The 20,133-nt window shown below is 36.2% G+C and overlaps 1 protein-coding gene across 10 annotated transcripts in view; it reads left to right on the forward strand.

Annotated features, from left to right (window-relative positions):
* The window catches only part of WDR17 (WD repeat domain 17), a 114,115-nt gene that overhangs the window by 16,440 nt on the left and 77,542 nt on the right, over window positions 1-20,133 (forward strand). For 8 of the 10 annotated variants that reach the window (XR_007124516.1, XR_007124518.1, XR_007124517.1 and 5 more), the window contains exon 2: window positions 12,053-12,175. The exons of 1 other annotated variant lie outside the window; for it this stretch is intronic. Coding sequence is in view for 5 of the 9 variants with exons in the window: in XM_047714122.1 (XP_047570078.1) it covers window positions 12,110-12,175 (66 nt within the window). In the remaining 4 variants the exon portion in view is untranslated. Of the gene's footprint in view, window positions 1-12,052; window positions 12,176-12,864; window positions 12,979-20,133 lie in introns of those variants that run through there. One more of the 10 variants, XM_047714107.1, reaches the window with a different exon arrangement.

The raw sequence follows: 20,133 nt of genomic DNA on the forward strand, positions 1-20,133 counted from the left end.
AGTCTAAAAAGCGAAAATATTTACGATACACCATAACATGTGCTGGACATTTTAGACCTCTTAAATTACTGTAGCGCAAGTCATTTTTTATTTTTAGACTAGATCAATTTAGAGATTCCAGTTAGGAACCTTGGTCAAACTTTCAGGATATGAGGATTCATTAAAAAGAACTTTCTGGCTCTGATAACTAAGATTCAAAGAGACCTATCATCCAGAGATAATTCTTCTCTGAATTTTTTTTAGATTATAGATTTTTGTAAGGATAAACAGAATGTTACCATCATTCACAACCTCCACCAAGGGTAACCTCTGTCCTGACCTCTTGCAGAACAGACGAATATTGTCTGTTTTTGTGCTTTATGTCAACGGAGCAATATGATCATAATGTTATCTTTGTGTCTAGCTCATTTCGATCAGTGCTGTGTTTGTGAGATTCGTCTATACAGGTTGCCTGGAGCTGTTGCCATTCATTCTCATTATTGCAACCCCTTCCATTGTCCGGATACACCAGTTATTTATCCATTCTGTTGTTACCATAGACCAGAGCCGTTTGCACTTCGGTCCTGTGATAGAGGTGCTCTGAACATTATAATACAGGTCTTTGGTGACCATACATACCCGTAATACCCATTGCTGTTGGCTAACACTTAGGAGTGAAAGGCTGGGTCATATGGTATATATTTGTTCACAGCCTTAAGGATCCTGCCAATGAGTTATTCAAATTGTTTGTTTCTTTTTTTTTTAATAAAATCTTTTTTATTTTTATTTTTATTTTTTATTTATTTATTTTTTTTAAAGATTTCATTTATTTATTTGTCAGAGAGAGAGGGAGAGCGAGCGAGCACAGGCAGACAGAAGCAGAGGCAGAGGGAGAAGCAGGCTCCCTGCCAAGCAGGGAGCCTGATGTGGGACTCGATCCCAGGACGCTGGGATCATGACCCGAGCCGAAGGCAGCCGCCCAACCAACTGAGCCATCCAGGCATCCCTCAAATTGTTTGTTTCAATTTACACTCCCAGGAGCAGCATATGAGTCTCAGTTAGTCCGCAGCCTTGCCAACCTGTGCTATTGTGCATTTTATGTGCATTTTAGCCCTGCTGTTGGAAACGTAGCAGGATCTCTTTATGGTTTTAACCTGCAGTAATAACGGACAACTTTCATATGTTCATTGCCCTCTTTTTGTGATTATGAAGTCCTTTTGTCTTTTGTCCAAAGTCTTATGTTCATTTTTCTACTGGCTTGCCAGTCTTTTTTTGTTTTTGTTTTTTAGTAGTAGATCAGTTTATTAAGATATATGTATTGTTAATATTTTCTCCCACTCTCTGGCTTACTTTTCACTCTTTTTTTTTTTTAAGATTTTATTTATTTATTTGATAGGGAGAGAGATCACAAGTAGGCAGAGAGGCAGGCTGAGATCGAGGGGAAAGCAGGCTCCCCGCCGAGCAGAGAACCCCATGCGGGGCTCGATCCCAAGACCCTGAGATCATGACCTGTGCCGAAGGCAGAGGCTTTAACCCACTGAGCCACCCAGGTGCCCTACTTTTCACTCTTTTAATGTTGTCTTGATGAATATAAGTTTGTAATTTTAATGTAATCAAATATGTCAATTTTTCCCCTTTGTGGTTGTTTTGTTTGTTTGTTAGTTTGTTTTGGTGTATCCTGTTTAGTAAACTTTTTTCTACTCCAAAGACAATATATTCTCATTAGTTTTCTTTGACAGCTTTATTGTTTTACCTTACATATTTAGATTTCCAATCTCTCTGGTATGAGTGGGTTTTTTTTTTTAATTATGTAAAATTGGGGTAAAGATTTTGATATGTTTTCCCATAAGGGTATTCAGTCAACCAGCAATTATTGAAAGGTCTGTTTTTCTTCAGTGTACAGCATTGTCACCTTCATCATCAGTTAACAGCATATGAAGGACTTTATTCTGGACGTACTGTGCTCCATTTGTGAGTTTTTGTAGCATCACGTCAATACCACACTGTCTTAATTATGATAGCTTTATAAGAAGTGTTGTTTGCTAATAGTGTAAACCTTCAGCCTTATTCATCTATTCAACACTGCCTTGACTTTTCTTGGTCATTTACATATCCATGTAAATTTTAGAATTATCTTGTTAATTTATACAACACTCATGCAAACAAAACATGCTGGGATTTTTTTTTTTTAAGATTTTATTTATTTATTTGACGGAGATCACAAGTAGGCAGAGAGGCTGGGGTGGGGGGCGGGGCGTGGAACCAGGCTTCCCACTGAGCAGAGAGCCTGATGTGGGGCTCTATCCCAGGACCCTGAGATCCTGACCTGAGCTGAAAGCAGAGGCTTAACCCACTGAGCCACCCAGGTGCCCCACATGCTGGAATTTTGATTGTGACTGTATTGAATCTGTAGATTAATTTTGAGGCAATTTACATCTTTATAGTAGTAAATCTTATTATCCATTAACATGTTATGTTTTTACTCTTTTGTTTGGGATTTTTATATTTAATTTCTGAGAGAGATTGCTCTGTAATTCCCTCTCTTTTAAAATCTTTTTTAGGTTTTGGCAGGATGTAAAAAATTAATAAGTGATTCCTTTCACTATGTTCTCAAAGAGTTTGTGTAAAAGATCTTCTGTAAATATTTGCAAAAATTTGCCAGTGAAACCATCTGGGCCTGGGAGATAATCTGTGGGAAAGTTTTAATTGTAGACTCATATTCCTGCTTCTTAGATTTTCTCATTCTTTCATCAACTTTGGTAATTTGTGTTTTTTGGAGAATTTATCCATTCATTCAAGTTTATCTATTATATTGCTGCACATGTGTTCATAATAGTCTCTTACTCTTTTTTGGTTGTCAGTATTTCCTACAGTGATGTCTTTTTTTCATTCGTGATATTGATATTTTTATTTTCTGTTTTTTTTTTTTCTTGATAAGTCTTTTAAAAGTTGACCTAATGGAACCAGCATTTGTTTTAGTAGATTTTCTCTACTATATGTTTGTAAATATAAATATGCTTTCTCCTCTTTTCAGAGTTATTTCCTTTTCCTGCATTTTTAAAATTTTTTAAAAATTTTTTCATAGCTTTTTGAGATAGAAAGTTAAATCTTTGAATTTCAGGGTAAAACTTTGAGTTACTCCTTTCCCATTTTCTGTTAGAAAAATATAATGAAGGCTTTAGCCCTTCACCTCCAAGCATTGCTTTAGCTATAATACACAAATTTGTATTTGTGTGGCCTTGCCATCTGATGTTAAATATTTTCTAACTTCCATTTTTACCTCTCTGAACCAAGGATTATTTAGAAGTGCGTAATTTAATTGCCAGACAGCCGTGGATTATCTACTCATCTTTCTTTTATTAATCTCAGACTTCATTCCATTGTGACCAGAAAATACACTCAAGGAATCCCAATATTTAGGAGTTTGGCGAGGTTTTCCTTATGGTTCAGCACGTGGTTTATCTTTGGAAAGAATGGGAACTCTGTCATTGTTAGGTACAGTAGTCTCTCTACATCAGTTGGGCCGATTTTAAATTGACTATGTTCGGGTGCTTCACACTTCTACAGGATTTCCTCTTCTAGCAGATATTGAAACTGATTACTTCAAGTTTCCCATTACGATTATAGATCTGTCTATTTCTCCTTCAGTTCTGCATTCTCGCTTTATATGTTTGCACGTCCTGTCATGCGGGAGCAGTTTCAGAACCGTCGTATCATTTAGTCAGATCCCCCTTTATTCTTCAGTAACATTCCTCTGTCTCTCTAGTAATATTTCTTGCCTTAAAATTTATTTTTTATTTATATAACTATAAGAGCTTTCATTTGGTTGATAGTATTCTAGTAAATAATTTACTGTTTTTGATTTTCAACCATCCTATAACTTGCCAGTAAAGTGTGACTCCTATAAAGCGTATATGGTTGAGTTTTCTAGTGGAGTTTGCCAATTTTACTTTTACTTGTAACTTTAATCCATTTCTCATTTGGTGTATAGGTGTTATAATTTGATTTACATGTACAAACTTCTGTTTTCTTCTTCACAAATTTTGTACTAATTACATTTTCCTTCGATTCACTTTTTTTTTTTGTAGTTACGCTGGAAATTCTAACATGTAACTTTAACTTTTAACCATTTAATAGAAGTGATTATTTTTACCTCTTCATGGATCCTAACTCCATTTAACCTGCTCTAACGTTTTGTGTTACTGTTTGCTTATGTTAATGTTACAAATATTTTAAACTTCAGAAGACATTGTAATTATAGTATAGTTAGTATCCACTTCTATTTAACCACATATTTCCTCTTTCTGATGATCTTACTTACTGCCAGCATTTTCATATTTCTGCCTGGGACCATTTGTTCCTGCTTGAAGAACTCCCTTTAATGTTTTTCTAGTTCCGGCCTGCTGGTAATAAATTCCCTAGTTTTTGTGTGTATGAAAATATCATAATTTTTGCCTCCAGCTATATTTTCACTGGGTATAGTAGCATTCTAGGTGTGTGGTTATTTTTTTTCCCCTCCTAACTTTAAAAATGTCATTCCATTATCTTTTGACTTATGTTATTTTGATTGATCTTTGACAATATTCTGACCATGTCAAAGATTTTTTTTTCTTTGGCCATCGTTTTCAGCATCTTAACTGTGGTATGCCTAGATGTAGTTCTGCTTTAATTTACCCTGCTCAGGATTTGGTGATCTCTAGGAACTTGATTTTTTAAAATCAATTTTGGAAATTTCTCATTCTTTTTCTCTTTGAGTATTGGTTCTGTTATGTTTCCTCCCCCTTGGAGACTCCCTGTCCATCTATGTGTAACTTTTCAGCATATCCTGTCTCTTTCTTGTTCTCTGTTTTATTCACTCTTTCTTTTCTCTATTAGTTTTGCCATGTGCTAGTTACTGATACCACTGCATTGATACTGACTTCTGCTGTATTCAGTCTATCAATAAACTCATCCACTGAGATCTGAATTTCAGATATGGTGTCCTTTAGTCTTAGAGTGTCCATTTTATTTTTATTTTGTATATATTCTCTTCTCTGATAAAAATACTACGCTTTCATCTATTTTGTTTATAACTACACATTAAAAACACCAAGTGACCTAAGCTAAAGAGAAGTATACTATATGATTTATCACTTCATTACGAATGATTAGAATCACTAAAAGTTGGGAGTGCTGTGAGCAGTACTGATGTGTTGTTCAAGGGTGAGCTTTGAGATTATTTTGAAATTTGAGTTTTCAGGTGGTTCTTTGGATGTGGTTGTTTAATGCTTTGAGGGTCTGGTCAAGCATGAAATGCTTGGGTTGGAACTCTCTGACTCTACAGATCTCTTCAGGCATGTTGGAATGTGCTTGTGGAGATCTGCTCAGGTGCACATTCCTGGTGGGATAAAAGGAATTAAGGGGTGAGAAGGTGTGTTGTGGACGTGACATTAATGGTACCACTTGGACTGTCATGGCAATCATCACATTCCCTCTTGGTATTCCTTTTGGATCTCCAAACACACATCCTAATGTAGTCCACCTTGGTCCCCTTCAGCTTCTCAAGGTAGATCAGTTTTTCCTCATTTCTTGCTGTGAGATCATTCTTTGTGTCCATCTTCCTCATCTGCTTGTCCCTGTCACTGCTTCTGAAAATACTTTGTGGATTAAGAAGTATTAGTGCCATATCTCACAGAGAGAGACTTAAGCTAATGTGTCCCGAAATATGATGGCTGGGAGTGGCAAGTGAGGCTGAAAACTCTAAGAAATAAAGTGTCCAAGTGAAATTAGCAAATATAATCCAATTATATGGTATCTGTATATGGACAAGTTTATTTTGGGTTTTTCTCCCTTTTAATTGTGTTAGTATTAGAAAACACTGCTGTGGATTCTTAGTGTGTAATTTTTAAAATTTAGATTATATACCTAACAGCAGAAATGTGCAGTTTAGTGTTTTGTACCAGCAAAATGTGCTCATTAGCATAATTAGCATAAAAGAAAGATTGTAAGCTTTCTAGAAATCCCTCTTATGGCTGCTTCCTGTCACTACTTCCTTCTGCCTGAAGAAAATTCTTTCATAACTTCTAATAGTGTAGATTAGTTTTGCTTGTGTTTAAGCTTTTTATAAATAGAATCATGCAATATGTATGTTTGACTTTCATGTTTGACTTTGAATTCTTACTACATTTAGGGTTTATCCATTTTGTTGTGCATAGTTCATTTTAATTACCGTATGCCAGTGTATGACTGTATTACAATTTTTATCTCCCAGATTGGGGGAATCTGGTTCTTAGAGGAGATTTGTGTCTTTTCCTCCCCAAGCCTTTTCTGGGGGCAGCCAAACTATGTTTTGTATTTATGGTGGGTGTTGAGTAGGAGACCATTTTTTTTGCATCTCCTCAATCAGTGCAGATCTGTGCTTTGTTTTGGTACAGGCTGGGAGTCTGAGATGCCTTCCTGCCACCCCCCAGGGACAGACAACTTTTGCTTCTTCCCTTCTCCCAGAAGTACCTGGGGTCAGGAAGGAGGATTTTCTGTCTCTTCCTGGAGACAGGTAAGATTTGCTTTTTCTCTTCCCCCATTGTCCCTGGCAGTGAGGGTGTTTGTTTTCCTTCTCCTAGTAGTTGAAGGATTTGTTTTATATGAGAGGAGGAGTCATGCACATATATAGTGTTTCATGCCCATCAGCTCTCTACAGCCAGTTGCTTCCTGTATGTCTGAGCCACTGAGGGGGACCATGTCTGATTTGCCCCTAGTCTTTCTCCTAAGTACCCAGTTGAGGCCTGTGGAGAAGATCTCACAACTGAGTGCAAACCCAACTTGGATCTAGTTATTCTAAACTGATGCTCTAGTTCACTTTGGCCTTTGGGGAATTACTTACATTTTATCTGATTTGGTTTTCTTACCTGCTTTTGTGACAATCACCTCTTTCTCCCTTGCCTTGTCAATGATGAAACTATTAGTGTGTTCTCTCTCTTCAGAGAGGGGGCTGTTGCTCTCTGGAATTTCTTTGACTGCTTTCCAGCCTGAAAATTTAATGTTATCTTACTCCAGAGAGAACATATACTTTTGATTTTAGAAAGCAGTAGGGTAGGGAAGACTAACCGAATCCCGTCATTGAATTTATCTGAAGCTGAGCCTGTCTTTGTAAGGGACAGTCTCATTCTATTTCAGTCTTAGTCTTAAAATGTAGACCCAGGTAGCTCTCACTGAAAGGACACCAATATTACATCACTTCTTTCTTTGTCAGCATCTGAATTCCAGTTTTTTTTTCCCTCAGGCCCCATGGATCTTATTGGGGAAGAATTAGAATTCCCCGCCCCCCACCCCTCAACCCTGCCACTACCACCAAAGAAAAAGTGCCTGGCTAGACCCTTTGAACTTCTCTTGGGGTTCTTTTTTGGTTTGAGATTTGACATATTTTTATCCAGATTTTCTAGTTGTGCGTAATAGAATTAGAGAGGTGTGTATACATATGTGATATGCATGCAAGTATATGTCTGTGTGTGTGTTTGTGTATGTCTGTACACACTTGTCGGCCGTTGCTGGAAGCCAGGGTCTTGTAAGTAGCAGTCTTTTCAGTTTATAGAATCATTCTGAGGTTTCGGAGCACACTGGGTAAACTTTGTGTCTGCTCTCTAACTCAAACTTCCTCTTGACATTTTTATGTAGAATTGTAATCTGGTTGGGATGGACAGCTCCCCCAGATTGTATGATGTAATGCTTTTGTCATCTGCCTTTCACTGACGGATGCCTCAAGAGTATCTGTTCATAGTAAGGATAGCAGACAGATGGTCCCCGATCACTGTCATCTTGAGGCCCTTAGCATGAGGCCCGTGTGCATATCCTGAGTCTTTCCCAAACCCCATCCTCTCCCCTAACCTATCCTACCATGACTTTAGGCAGGGCAGATATAGGCAGATGAAAGAGAATAATTGTGAGCAATGCCATTTATTTTATACTTCATTCTACCCTGTTGGAATAAGCAATGGCCTGTGCTTATCTCACATGTTTACTTAGTTTGTTAGGAAGCTTAAACTATAATTTCTGTCTCATAAGACAGCAGAGATGGGGACTGACTAAGAGAGTATAGGAACTGCAGATAGTACAGTAGGTAAGGGATGAATTTCGTACAGAAAAGATGGCGTGCAAATTTCAGAGGATGAAGCCAGTATCTTCTAAGATATCAGGTAAAACTGGATGGAAAAATCTAAATGTAGAATCAAAATAGACATCACAGAGCCCAAACATTAGGATAGGCACAACATGTCATTTTACTCTGTTTAGGGTTTTAAACAGGCATGAGTAAAAGAAAATATTATCAACTTAGGCAGAAGAAAGCAGAAGTAAACATTTCAGGATGTGGAACAATTAGGTTCACATAAAATCACAACCAGAGAACTTATTGTACTTTCATTTCTAGACCAGGGACTGCTGACATGGGTCTTGATTTTAATCCCCATATTTACAGTAGGATGTTGATGACTGCCCAATATGACCAGCTTCTCAGAAAGAGAGCAGGCCCTACTTTACTTAAAATTGCTATATCTCCTACTTGGTCCTCACCATCCTTTCTAATTCTAAAGAATTACAAAGCACTTCTGTAAAGAGAGAGTCCTAGCAAAATGGAAACATCACATGCACATGAATGGATCATACAAAATGTGCTGATTACTTTTCTCTTATGAAAAGAAGAACTCAACTGTTTCTCAGTGATTTTTAGAGTTTGAAAAAGAATGTGAGATCACTCAGATTCCTCATAGAAATATGTCTTGCTATATTTGGTTCATTTAAAAATCCTGTCTTTTAAAACTGTTTTGCTAAGGACATAAGCATAAGTCAATAAATCTTGGTTATTTCCTACAGTCAGTAGATCCCAGTTTCCTCATGTAGGTTAAGGTGAGAATATTGACTTAATCAACTGACCGCCCTGGAGAGTGCCTCTGGTCCTGTACTCAAGAGGTAATGTGTCAGTTAGCTATTGCCACAAATACATTTTGTTATCAACCACTCCAAAACCCAGCAAAATACAACATTAACGATTTATCATGCTCACAAGTATAGTACTAGGGTTTTATAACAGGTTTGGTTGGGCCGAGTGGTTCTGCTTCTCACTTAGATCTGTGGCAGCTCTCCTCCTGGTGTCTCTTGTCCTTCTTGGACCAGCAGGGTAGCCCTGGAATGTTCTCGCATTGATGGCTGAGGCACAAGGGTATGAATGGAAGTAGGCCCTTTAACCAGAGCTTAGAACTGGAATAATCTGACTTCTGCCCACGTTTTATCACTGAGAAAAACAAGTTACAGGGCAAGTCCAAAGGCAATAGACGGTGGTTTACAGTCTGCCTATGACAAGTTCATGGCAAACAGATAGATACAGAGAGAGATATAAAAAAGTCAGAACTGATAATCAAACTTCAGGTTACTTGTGTGTTTGGATATGAATGCCTGCAGGAAGTTTTCTGACAATACACAATATTTACTTCATTCTCTTTATTTTCTTTAACTGACGTGTCCCTTTGATTACTGTTTCCTTCCATCACTAGTCATAGAGGTAGTAAGAACTTTCTGACTCTGAATTAAGTTAAATTTGTGATTTTAGCAAAAATTAGTCAATTAGACCCCATGAACTAATGCCCAGATTAAAAAAAATCTATGGACTAAGTGCCACAGTGACTGTCTTCTTCCTGCCTCAGTTACTGCTCAGTGATCATGACATACTTCCCCTCTGAGGTCAGCTACAGGCCTTAGCTCTGCCCTCCAGACAGTCCTAACCCATCAGGCAGATGTGTGAGTTGAAAACTTTTGTTCTTACACGAAATGAACCAGATTCCATTCACTCTCAGATCCTCAAAACACCTGACTACCATCAGGAAGTATGTATCCTTATGCAAGGTAGTATTTCATCTGGGATTACATGAGATATTTTACTTTTCTTAATTCTTATAAATATGGTAAATAGTGCTCATGGAAAAATATCACAAGATAAAGTATCGAACTATTGTGTGCCCTTGGAACAAGGTATTCACTTTAAATACATTGTATTTAAAATGATATAATAAATATTCTTGTGCCTGATATGATTATAAAATAATTTTACCAATTCAAGTTGGCATTTAATTTTATGCTTAAATGTCTTAAATGATTTGATTAGCCATTTCCCTATAAGGAATTGAATAGTAGTCCATTTCATTTGCTGGTGAGTATGTTACTGTCACTTGGATACATTTCTTTAGACCCTTTCCAGGTTTCAGAAATATGTAAGTTTACTTCATGTGAACTGCCATTAGTTGACAGACTTCTAGGGCTGTGAGTGTCAATTCATCAAACAAACATTTTGTATTTTCTATACAAAGACAAATAAGGCAAGTTCCTCTGCCTTGGGGAACTCATAGTTTGTATCTACGCAAGTAATCAGTATCTAATCCTTGCAGATATGTAAATAAAGGCAAGCAGATGAGGACTTTGGTGCATTTTTAAATTGTGTCTTAGAGGACCATAAATGTGGCAGATCTCATTATTCACAGCAAAAGGGGAAGGACAGCTCAGGCAAAAGCATTTAGAAACTAACAGGCACAAAGTGGCGATGGTACAGAACATGTTTAGGAATAGCAGTGCAAGCAGGGTATGAGTGAGGGAACGATTTTATTTGTTCATCCAAGACATGATGAGGGGTTTCACTAAAACATTGACATGAGAGATGGAGAGAAGGGCCTTTTGAAGAGGTATTTTAAAGATCGTTTGAGAAGACTTGGTGATGAATATAGTGGAACAGGGAGGGGAAGGTGACAGAAGAGGCAGAGATGGCTTGCTGTTATCTCAGGTCACCCTCTCGAGCATAACGATAGTCACTGAAATGGGGAACGTAGGAGGAAGTGAAGGGTGTTCCGAGGTGGTTGAAAGGGTCCAGAATCAGGAAGTCATTCAGATATAAACAAATATAACTAGAGATTACGTCAGCCCTACAACTTCCTGTGGAAGTGAGAGCCTGTTCCCAAACATTTTGACCTGAGGCTTCAAGCAGATACTGGAAACTATTTCTGGAAAAAAAGAGAGAAGAATTAGTTTGAAGAAGAGTGCCGTGTTCTATCTGATAAATTTTTAGAAATAAGGCTGTTTTCAGTCAGCCATGGTGATGCTTTCCACATATCCTAGAAGTGTACCTTCGTTATACCGGAACAAATGCTATCTTAGTTTAGGATACGAAGAATGAGACACTCAAATTACCCAAACATTTTCTTTTTCTTTTCTTAGCCCCTCGCCCCCACTCTATCTCTTCTTTCCTTTTTTCTCCACGGAGGTGTCATGGTTGATGTGTTTAAGGAGGGAAAGGTCAGAGCTCGCTGCTCTACGTTGGGTGAACCTTCTGAGCCTTAGAGGATAATTTGAAGTCCACGTATCCTCCAGTGTACCAGGAAGTCTCTTACTTAGCATGGCTAGTAAATAGTATCTTCCAGAAGTGAGTAAAATGAAAAAGAAGCCAAATTCATGTGATTTTGATTCTCTGTGGAACATATTAGCCCTCTACTAAGTGATGTGGGGTCTCCAAACTTTTTGAGGCCCTTAGGTTATTAGCAATCAGCTAACCGTAAAATGATTTAACTCTTAAGTGCTGAGATGGAAGCAAACAGAAATACAGACTTGGCCTTGTCATTGTACACCTTTAACCTAGAAGCTTTCTTCTGGTTTTATCTCCAACTCCTAAGGTTGAAAATAGAACTACTTTCCTACCCCCTGTTGCTTTGTGGTTTCTCTGGATTCCTTATTTGTAACTTGGTAACTTTTAGATGTAATTTGTCTATTTCTTGCAACAGTTGAATCAAATATGTTTTTTTAGAATGAAAACCGAAAGCCTAATGTTCGGTAAAGCATTTGCTGGTACTATACAATGTGATGATTATTTGATTTTTCTTTCCTATTTGAGTAGAGGCTTACATTTTCTGGCTTAGCATTATTTTTACAGATACTATTATTTGTAAATTATTAAAACTGTTTCATCTGAAATGTTTGTGGGCTTCTAGCTTCATGTACTGAACAACATTTCACAAGGCAGATTTTGGTAAAGCTGTTTGGTTGAAACCCATTATTGTTACTTTAGGTGCTGACTATTCTGATGCCGACTTTCCAATTGCCTTGATTAAAGTAGAAACGTTCTATGGCTTGGATGACTTACATTTCAAATTGGTTTGAGCAAGATGATTGGTATGAAGGACTACAAAGAGTAAGATATATTTATGTTGTGATTATGATTTTCTGTGGGTTTTTCTGCTTACCGTGCACGCAGCTGTATTTCTTTGTAATTTATATTGCAGACACTTTTGCATTGAAATATTTTGAGGGTAAATAAGATACTTGGTAGATTCCAAAGCAGAGGTAAGAAGATAGTATATAAATATAGTCATAATCATACATTGATGAAAAGATATTTTTTTTTCTGCCTTTGTTTCATGAAATCTTAATATTTTCAGAATGTCTTCAGGCTTGAGATATAATATAGATTCTTGTTAATGAGATTAATGTATAAAAACAGCAATACTTTTAAGTCATTTTACATAAAGGAAAACATTTAATGAAATAGAAGATGTATATGATAATACTATATATTACATTAATATTGTAAAAGAAAGTGCAAAAATTTTCTGAAGAAAAGTGCCATGTTCTATCTGATGAATTTTTAGGCAATTAATTATGTTTCAAAAGATTTGCATTGTTACCATGGCAACTTTTGTATAGTATTTTGAAAATAGCTGTTCTGATCTATTATTGCAAGAGTATTTAAAAGTGCACCTAATCAAAATGGATTTAGTATAAAATAATACGAAGTCGTTTTTATTATTTTCACATTTTGAATGGAAGATTTCTTTATTATTTAAATGAAAGCACTTTGTGGATTTTTCTTTTCTTACACAGCTGGATTTTTCTTTTTATTAATGAGTGGAACCAAGAGCCAGAGTATCTTCCTGTAGTGTCTCCAGCTCTCCTCCCTGTCGAGTCAGAGGCAAACAATACCAAAGATAGGAAGCAGTGCGTTTCTCTCCCGCCTTACTTCCACGGGGTCCCTCCTCCACACGTCCACGAAAGACATTTTCTCAGTATTTTACTTCCTTTTCCCTATCTTTTAATTGTAATTCCTCAGCAGTTTAAAGCTTCCTGCCTTTGGGCTTTTCCTAAAAAAAAATTTTCCCCCCAATTCTAAAGCAAGCTGGTAAACATCTCTGCAGCCGGTTCATAGCAAACTCCGGAGAATAATCGTTGTGTTAGGGACCCTGAAGTGTTCTCAGAGAACAGATTGAGAATCAGTGGGTAGCTTGTCATTCTGAATTTCAATCTTATCCCTCAATGATGGAAATATTCCAGCTTATGAGTTTAATAAGTCCCACTGGACTGCACACACACTGCAGTGCCAGGACCCTGTGTTTGTGTTATGTGTGTGCACTTTAAATGTAATGGTAAATGCATTTTTGATGTTGAACCAAAGGGTTTTTTTTTTTCAAGTATAGCCCATGTATTTCTCAATGGGAGGGCATACTAACTTGCTGAAATGCTTTTCACTAAAATTGGGTGTTCCTTTAGTGACTAAGGGTAGTTCGTAGAGATGATGGGGATTCAAAATCTTGTTTTCCATTGTGACTCCAGTCTGCCCTTTAATACTACCATCGGCCTTTATAAATGAACTCCTGGCTGAAACCTATTACAGAAGCAGCTGTTACTATATATAGATACAGTTCAACCCTGAAATTACAATATTGTTGTCTTCGTGAGGTTGAGCTTCTCAAGTTTTAGTCAGTTCTTATATAGATTCAGATGAGAGTGAAAGATAGTATTCTAAATAATGAAAACTGGCACATGAATATGGACTTCAATTTCTTCTAAAAGTATAGCATGTATTTTTCAGATGATGTGTATGTGCATATATATCTTATGTAATCATCAGCATTCAGCATAGCAAATTTTTCAATAGAAAATTTTTCTCCTAATTTATTTAAAAGCAAAGTTATAACATTGAAGCGTGGGGTTTATAATGTCCATAGATACAACATATTTGATAATAGTACAAAGGACTGTATGGGGTGAATGAAAATATGGTTATGGGGTTAGTACATTTTGCATGAAGTAGAGCAGTAACTCAGTGTACAACAGATGCTGGCGAGGATGCAGGAAAGGGGGAACCCTCTTACACTGTTGGTGGGAATAGAGTATTCTTTTAAATGTTCACAGGAAAAGATAAGTTGGATTTTTTAGTTAAAGTTGTAATTTAGAAATGCAGTATTTGAAAAACCACATACAAGTGTGAATTTGATCTTTAGTACAAAATTATGATAGCATTATTTTGATATAATTAATATTTATGGCATAGGTATATATTTCTATAGATACGTGGACACATACATATGAACTTGATTTTAGCTTAGTTTTACAATTTTGCTTTTGGCAGTGTTGTAACTCTAGCTGTATTTTAAAGTTCATTGTGATTATTTCATATCAACATTTTCTTGCATATTCAGAAGTGAACTTTAATATTATACAAATCTAATGTAAATATACTCTTACCAACTGTTTTTTAAAAAATTTTGTATACTTAATGTGAACAGCATCTTTACTATAATTATAATGTATGTGTTGTACTTTGTATGAGATTGAAACAAAAAATTGAATTTGCAAAAAATTGTCTTTGCAAGTAGGCTGTTGCCAGGCTCCTAACACTGTCACTTATATGTGGGGTGACACAATGCTCAGACTTTCTTCCCGAAGCTTTTGTAACTCTCCATTATTCAGTGTACCACAGGGGCTTAGTACTTCATCTTTAAAGTGTGCATGTTGTTTCTGGGCCAGTAAGATTATATTTTTCTGAAGCAACAAATCCGTAGAATGGATGTGGAAATTCTTAAATCATTCACCTAAAAATGCAACCTATTCTAAAGTAAGGATACAAAAAAGTACATAATATTTATCTGAAATCTATAATTAACTGTTACATTCAGTTAATATATGCTTATTTACCTAAATATGTGACATGTTTTTTTAGGATTTATGTTTTTAAAAAGGCATATATTTTGGAATATACCTGCAGTTGAACATTTTCCATTTTTAGTAATGCAGGATCATTAGTTATGTAACCATTCATGCTGACTACAAAAATAACAAAAGGTTCCAGATGTTTCTTTTTTCTCCTTAGCAATTACAAACATCACTTAATAAAAGCTACATCATGTTACATATGTTTTAAATAATACTTTTGAAAAATAATGTGGAAATTTGAAATACTGCCCATTTATTTTTTTATTTTTTATATTTTTTAAAGATTTTATTAATTTTTGCTCAAGAGAGAGAGTGCGAGCATGAACAGGGGAGAGGGGCAGAGGGAGAAGCAGACTCCCCTCTGCGCAGGGGGCTCCTTGGCAGGACTTGATCACAAGACCCTGGGATCATGACTTGAGCTGAAGGCAGATGCTTAATGACTGAGCCCAGGTGGCCCAGTACTGCCCGTTTAAATACCTAATTAAGGTTTAGAAATGCAATAGCATTCATATATTTAATGATGTACATTTTTTTCAAATTTTATTCAAAATCATAGATCTTTACAATAAATTGCCATTTTGTTTTATCCTGCTTATTACTTTGATGGCTGGTTTGGACAAATTATTCAACTTTGAATTTAAAAAGGAATTAAGTTGTTAGCTTGTAAGACTTGTGAAAGCTGCTTAGAAGCAAGGTCATACCAAATTATATGACAATATAGAAATTTTTATATTCTCTACACTTGGAAGTTAAAAAGTAATAAATTTTAAAAAGTAGTAAATCAAAATATACTGATAAAGTAAAAATACATTGACAAAATGGATTTTGAAGTAACTTATTTATTTTTAATACACAGCAGAGGGACTTGGAGTTTTTAGTCTGGCAGGTAAGGAGCTTAGAAGTCTTCACTCTGGCCTAAAATGATAAAAAGCTGAACAAACTGAAAAACCAACCACTCTTCTTAGATCTCTAAGAGAAGTGAGGTGACGAGGCAAATTATCACAACCTTTTAGAGCAGAGAACATTGGAATTATCAGACCAAGAATTTAAAGAAACTATGATTAATATGCTAAGGATTTTAATTTAAAAAATAGACAACATACAAGGACAGATGGATAGTTTAAGCAGGGAAATGGAAATTCTAAGAAGAATCAAAAAGAAATGCTAGAGACCAGAAACACCAGCAAATGACAAATGCCTCTAGTGAGCTCATTAGTAGACTCGTTAGGACTGAGGAAAGAATTTCTTAGCTTGAAGATATGACAGTAGGGATTTCCAGATCTGAAAAGAAAAGAGAAAGAAGAATGGGGAAATAAAAAGCAGAATAGAATATGCAAGAGCTGTGGGACAACTGAAAAGGTGTGCCATACACCTACTGGAAATACCAAAACAAGAAGAAAGAGAAAGCAACAGAAGCGACAATTGAAGCAGTGACTTAGGATTTCCCCAAATTAATGTCAGACAGCAAACCACAGGCCCAGGAAACCCAGCAAATATGAAACATGATAAATGCAAAAAACAAAACAACAAAACTATACCTAGGCAAATCATACTCAAACTAAAAAAAAAAAGAAAGAAAATCTCGAAAAAAAAAAAAAAAACCCAGAGGAACAAGTATAAGAATCACATTCAACTTCTCAGAAACCACGAAACCAAGAAGAGAATAAATGAAATATTTAGAGTATTCAGAGAAATAAAATACGAGCCAAGAAATCCGTACTCTGTGAAATTATCTTTCATGAGTGAAAGAGAAATGAAGACTTTCTCAGACAAACAAAAAATTGGAAATTTATTGCCAGTAGACCTGCTTTACAACAAATGTTAAAAGAAGTTCTTCAGAGAAGGTAAGTGATGTAGATCCAAAGCTCAGATCTGCATAAACAAAGGAAGAGTATTGGAGAATGTATGAGTAAAGGTAAAATAAAACCTTTCACTTTTCTTAATTGTGACCTTGTTAACAGTTTGAACAGTTTGTTTAAAACAAAAACACAACAATGGATTTGATTATGTATGCTTTTTTTTTTTTTTTAAAGATTTCATTTATTTATTAGAGAGAGAGAAAACACAAGCAGGGGGAGTATCAGGCAGAGAGAGAAGCAGGTCTCCCGCCAAGCAGGGAGCCCAATGCGGGGCTTGATCCCAGGACCCTAGGATCATGACCTGAGCTAAGGGCAGATGCTTAACTGACTGAGCCACCAAGGTGCCCCGATTATGTATGCTTTAATCATATATATATATACATATGCACATAATACATACACATGTGCTGTGTTGCTGATGTGTAAGTGAGATGAGTGACAGCAGTGATATAAGGGATGGGAAGAGGACTCAGGGATGTTTGGTTATTATAAGGTGTCTGCACTACCTGAGAAGTGATATGGTGTTAATTCGAAAGTAGACTTGGATTAGTTGTAAATCTATATTATAATGTCTAGGATAATCACCCACAAAAAATTTTAAATGAGACATAATTGATATGCTAAGGAAGAAGAAAAAATTTGGATCATATAAAGTGCTCAGTTGAAACCACAAAAGAAAGGAAAAGTGTGGAAGACAAAAACAGGAACAAACTGAAACAGTAAAAATGGGATAGATATTAATCCAGGTGTATCAATAATTACCCTGAATATCAGTCATCTAATGCACTAATAAAAGGATAGAGACCCAACTATATGTTGTCTACAAATAACTCAAATTAAATGTTAAGACATATATGGATTAAGAGTAAAGTGATGAAGAAAGACACACCGTGCTAACACCGATTAAAAGAAGCGGGTATAACTATGTTAAATTCAGACAGAGGAGAATTCAGAGCAAGGGTAAAGAGGGACATTACATAGTGATGAAAGGGTCAGTACTCCAAAAAGACATAATAGTCCTTAATTTGTGTGTGCCTTAATAGCAGAGTATTGTAAAACATGAGGCAAAAATTGACAAAAGTGCAAGGAGAAATAGATGAGCACACTATTATAGTTGGAGACTTTACTGCTCTGTCAGATTGAACAGATCTGCCAGACAGAATCAGGAAGAGCGAAGTTGAACTATATATCATCTCTAGTTAACTATTTGCACCCATAGAACCCTTCCTCCAGCAACAGCTGGTTGCACATTCTTTTTTTTTTTTTTTTTAAATATTTTATTTATTTATTTGACAGAGAGAGACACAGCGAGAGAGGGAACACAAGCACAGGGAGTGGGAGAGTGGGAAGCAGGCTCCCCACTGAGCAGGGAGCCTGATGTGGGGCTTGATCTCAGAACCCTGGGATCATGACCTGAGCTGAAGGCAGAGGCTTTAACCCACTGAGCCACCCAGGCACCCCTGGTTGCACATTCTTCTCAAGCTCACATGGAACATTCACAGATCATATTTTGGGCCATAAAATACATCTCAACGTCTTAAAACTATAGAAATAATATAGAGTCTTCTCTCAGACATCAGCAGAATTAAATTAGAAACTGATAACAGAAATGTAACTTGAAGGTCCCCAAATACTTAGAGACTAAGCAACAGTCTTCTAAATAACACATGGATCAAAGATAAATAGCATTTTGAACTAAATGAGATTGAAAACACGACAACGTAACTTATGGGATGCAGCAAAAGCAGTGCTTAGAGGAAATTTATACTAGAAAAGAAGGAAGATACTAAATTTAATCTTCTAAGCTTCTACCTTGGAAAACTAGAAAAGGAAGAGCAAATTAAATCCAAAGTAAGGAGAAGAAAAGAAATAATAAAAATTTAGACCAGAAACCAGTGAAATCAAAAATAGAAAATCAGTAGAGAAAATCAACAAAACTAAAACCTTCTTCTTTGAAAAGATCAATAAAATCTGTAAGACTTTAGCTAGACTAAATACGAAGAAAAGAGAGAAGGAACATATTACTAATACCAATAATGAAAGAAGGGATATCGCTATATAACCTATGGACATTAAAAGGATGATATGAGAATGCTACATCAATTTCCTACCCCAAAACATGGTAACCTAGATGAAATGGACCAAGTCTTAAAGATAGAATTTGCCAAACTCACAGAAGAAATATGGAATCTGAATCGGCCTACATTTTAAAGAAATTGAATCAATAATAACATTTAATGATATTGTGATTTGTAAGAAATATATATTTAGTCATTCAGATGACCCCATTTCCTAAGTGTTGCAGGCCCTAAATATGTCTTTTGTTATGCTAATAAGGTGACTTTTAGAAAGAACCTAAAGAGGGGGACTGATTGCTGATGGAGCCAGCCTATGATTAGAGGGTTACAACTTTTAGTCCTACCCCTTGACCTTAAGGTGGGAGAGGAGAGGAGTTAGATATTGAAAGATTGCCAGTGGAGAGTGATTTAATAGATCATGCCTTTATAATGAAGCCTGTGGGAAAACACAAAAGGAAAGGGTTAAAGAGGGCTCTCCAGTTGATGTGGCCTGAGTGGAATCTCCTTGCCCCTTTCCACATCCCTTGTCTTAATGCATCTCTTCTATCTGGCTGTTCCTGAGTTATATCCTCTTTTAATAAACCAGTAATCCAGTAAAATATTTATTTGAGTTCTTGAGCCCTTCTAGCAAATTAAAAGACTTGAACAGACTCTTCACTGAAGATAGATGGCCTGTAAATATATGGAAAGATGTCCAACATAGGGAATTACAAATTGAAACAATAGTAAGTTACTACTGCATCCCTATTAGAATGGCTTCCCCAAAACACTGACAACACCAAAGGCTGGTGAGGATGGGAAACAGCAGGAACTCTGATTTATTTCTGGTGGGAATGCAAATGGTGCAGCCACTTTAGAAGACAGTTTGATCATTTCTTATAAAATATACTCCTACTGGGATCCAGCAATCACCTCCTTTGGCACACCTTGTTATTTACCTAAATGAATTGAAAACTTATGTTTAAACAAAAACCTGTGCATGGATGTTTATAGCAGCTTTTTCATAACTGTTAAAACTTGAAAACAACCAATATGTCCTTCAATAGATGAATGGATACATAACCAGTGGTACATCTAGAAAAGGGAATATTTTTCATTGCTAAAAATGATGAGCTATCAGGCCATGAAAATACATAGAGGAAACTTAAATGCGTATTACTAAGTTAAAGAAGCCAATTTGAAAAGGTTACATACTTTATAATTACAATGATACAATATTCTGG

This window comes from Lutra lutra, chromosome 2, assembly GCF_902655055.1.
Source record: "Lutra lutra chromosome 2, mLutLut1.2, whole genome shotgun sequence".
NCBI classification, from domain to species: Eukaryota; Metazoa; Chordata; class Mammalia; order Carnivora; family Mustelidae; genus Lutra; species Lutra lutra.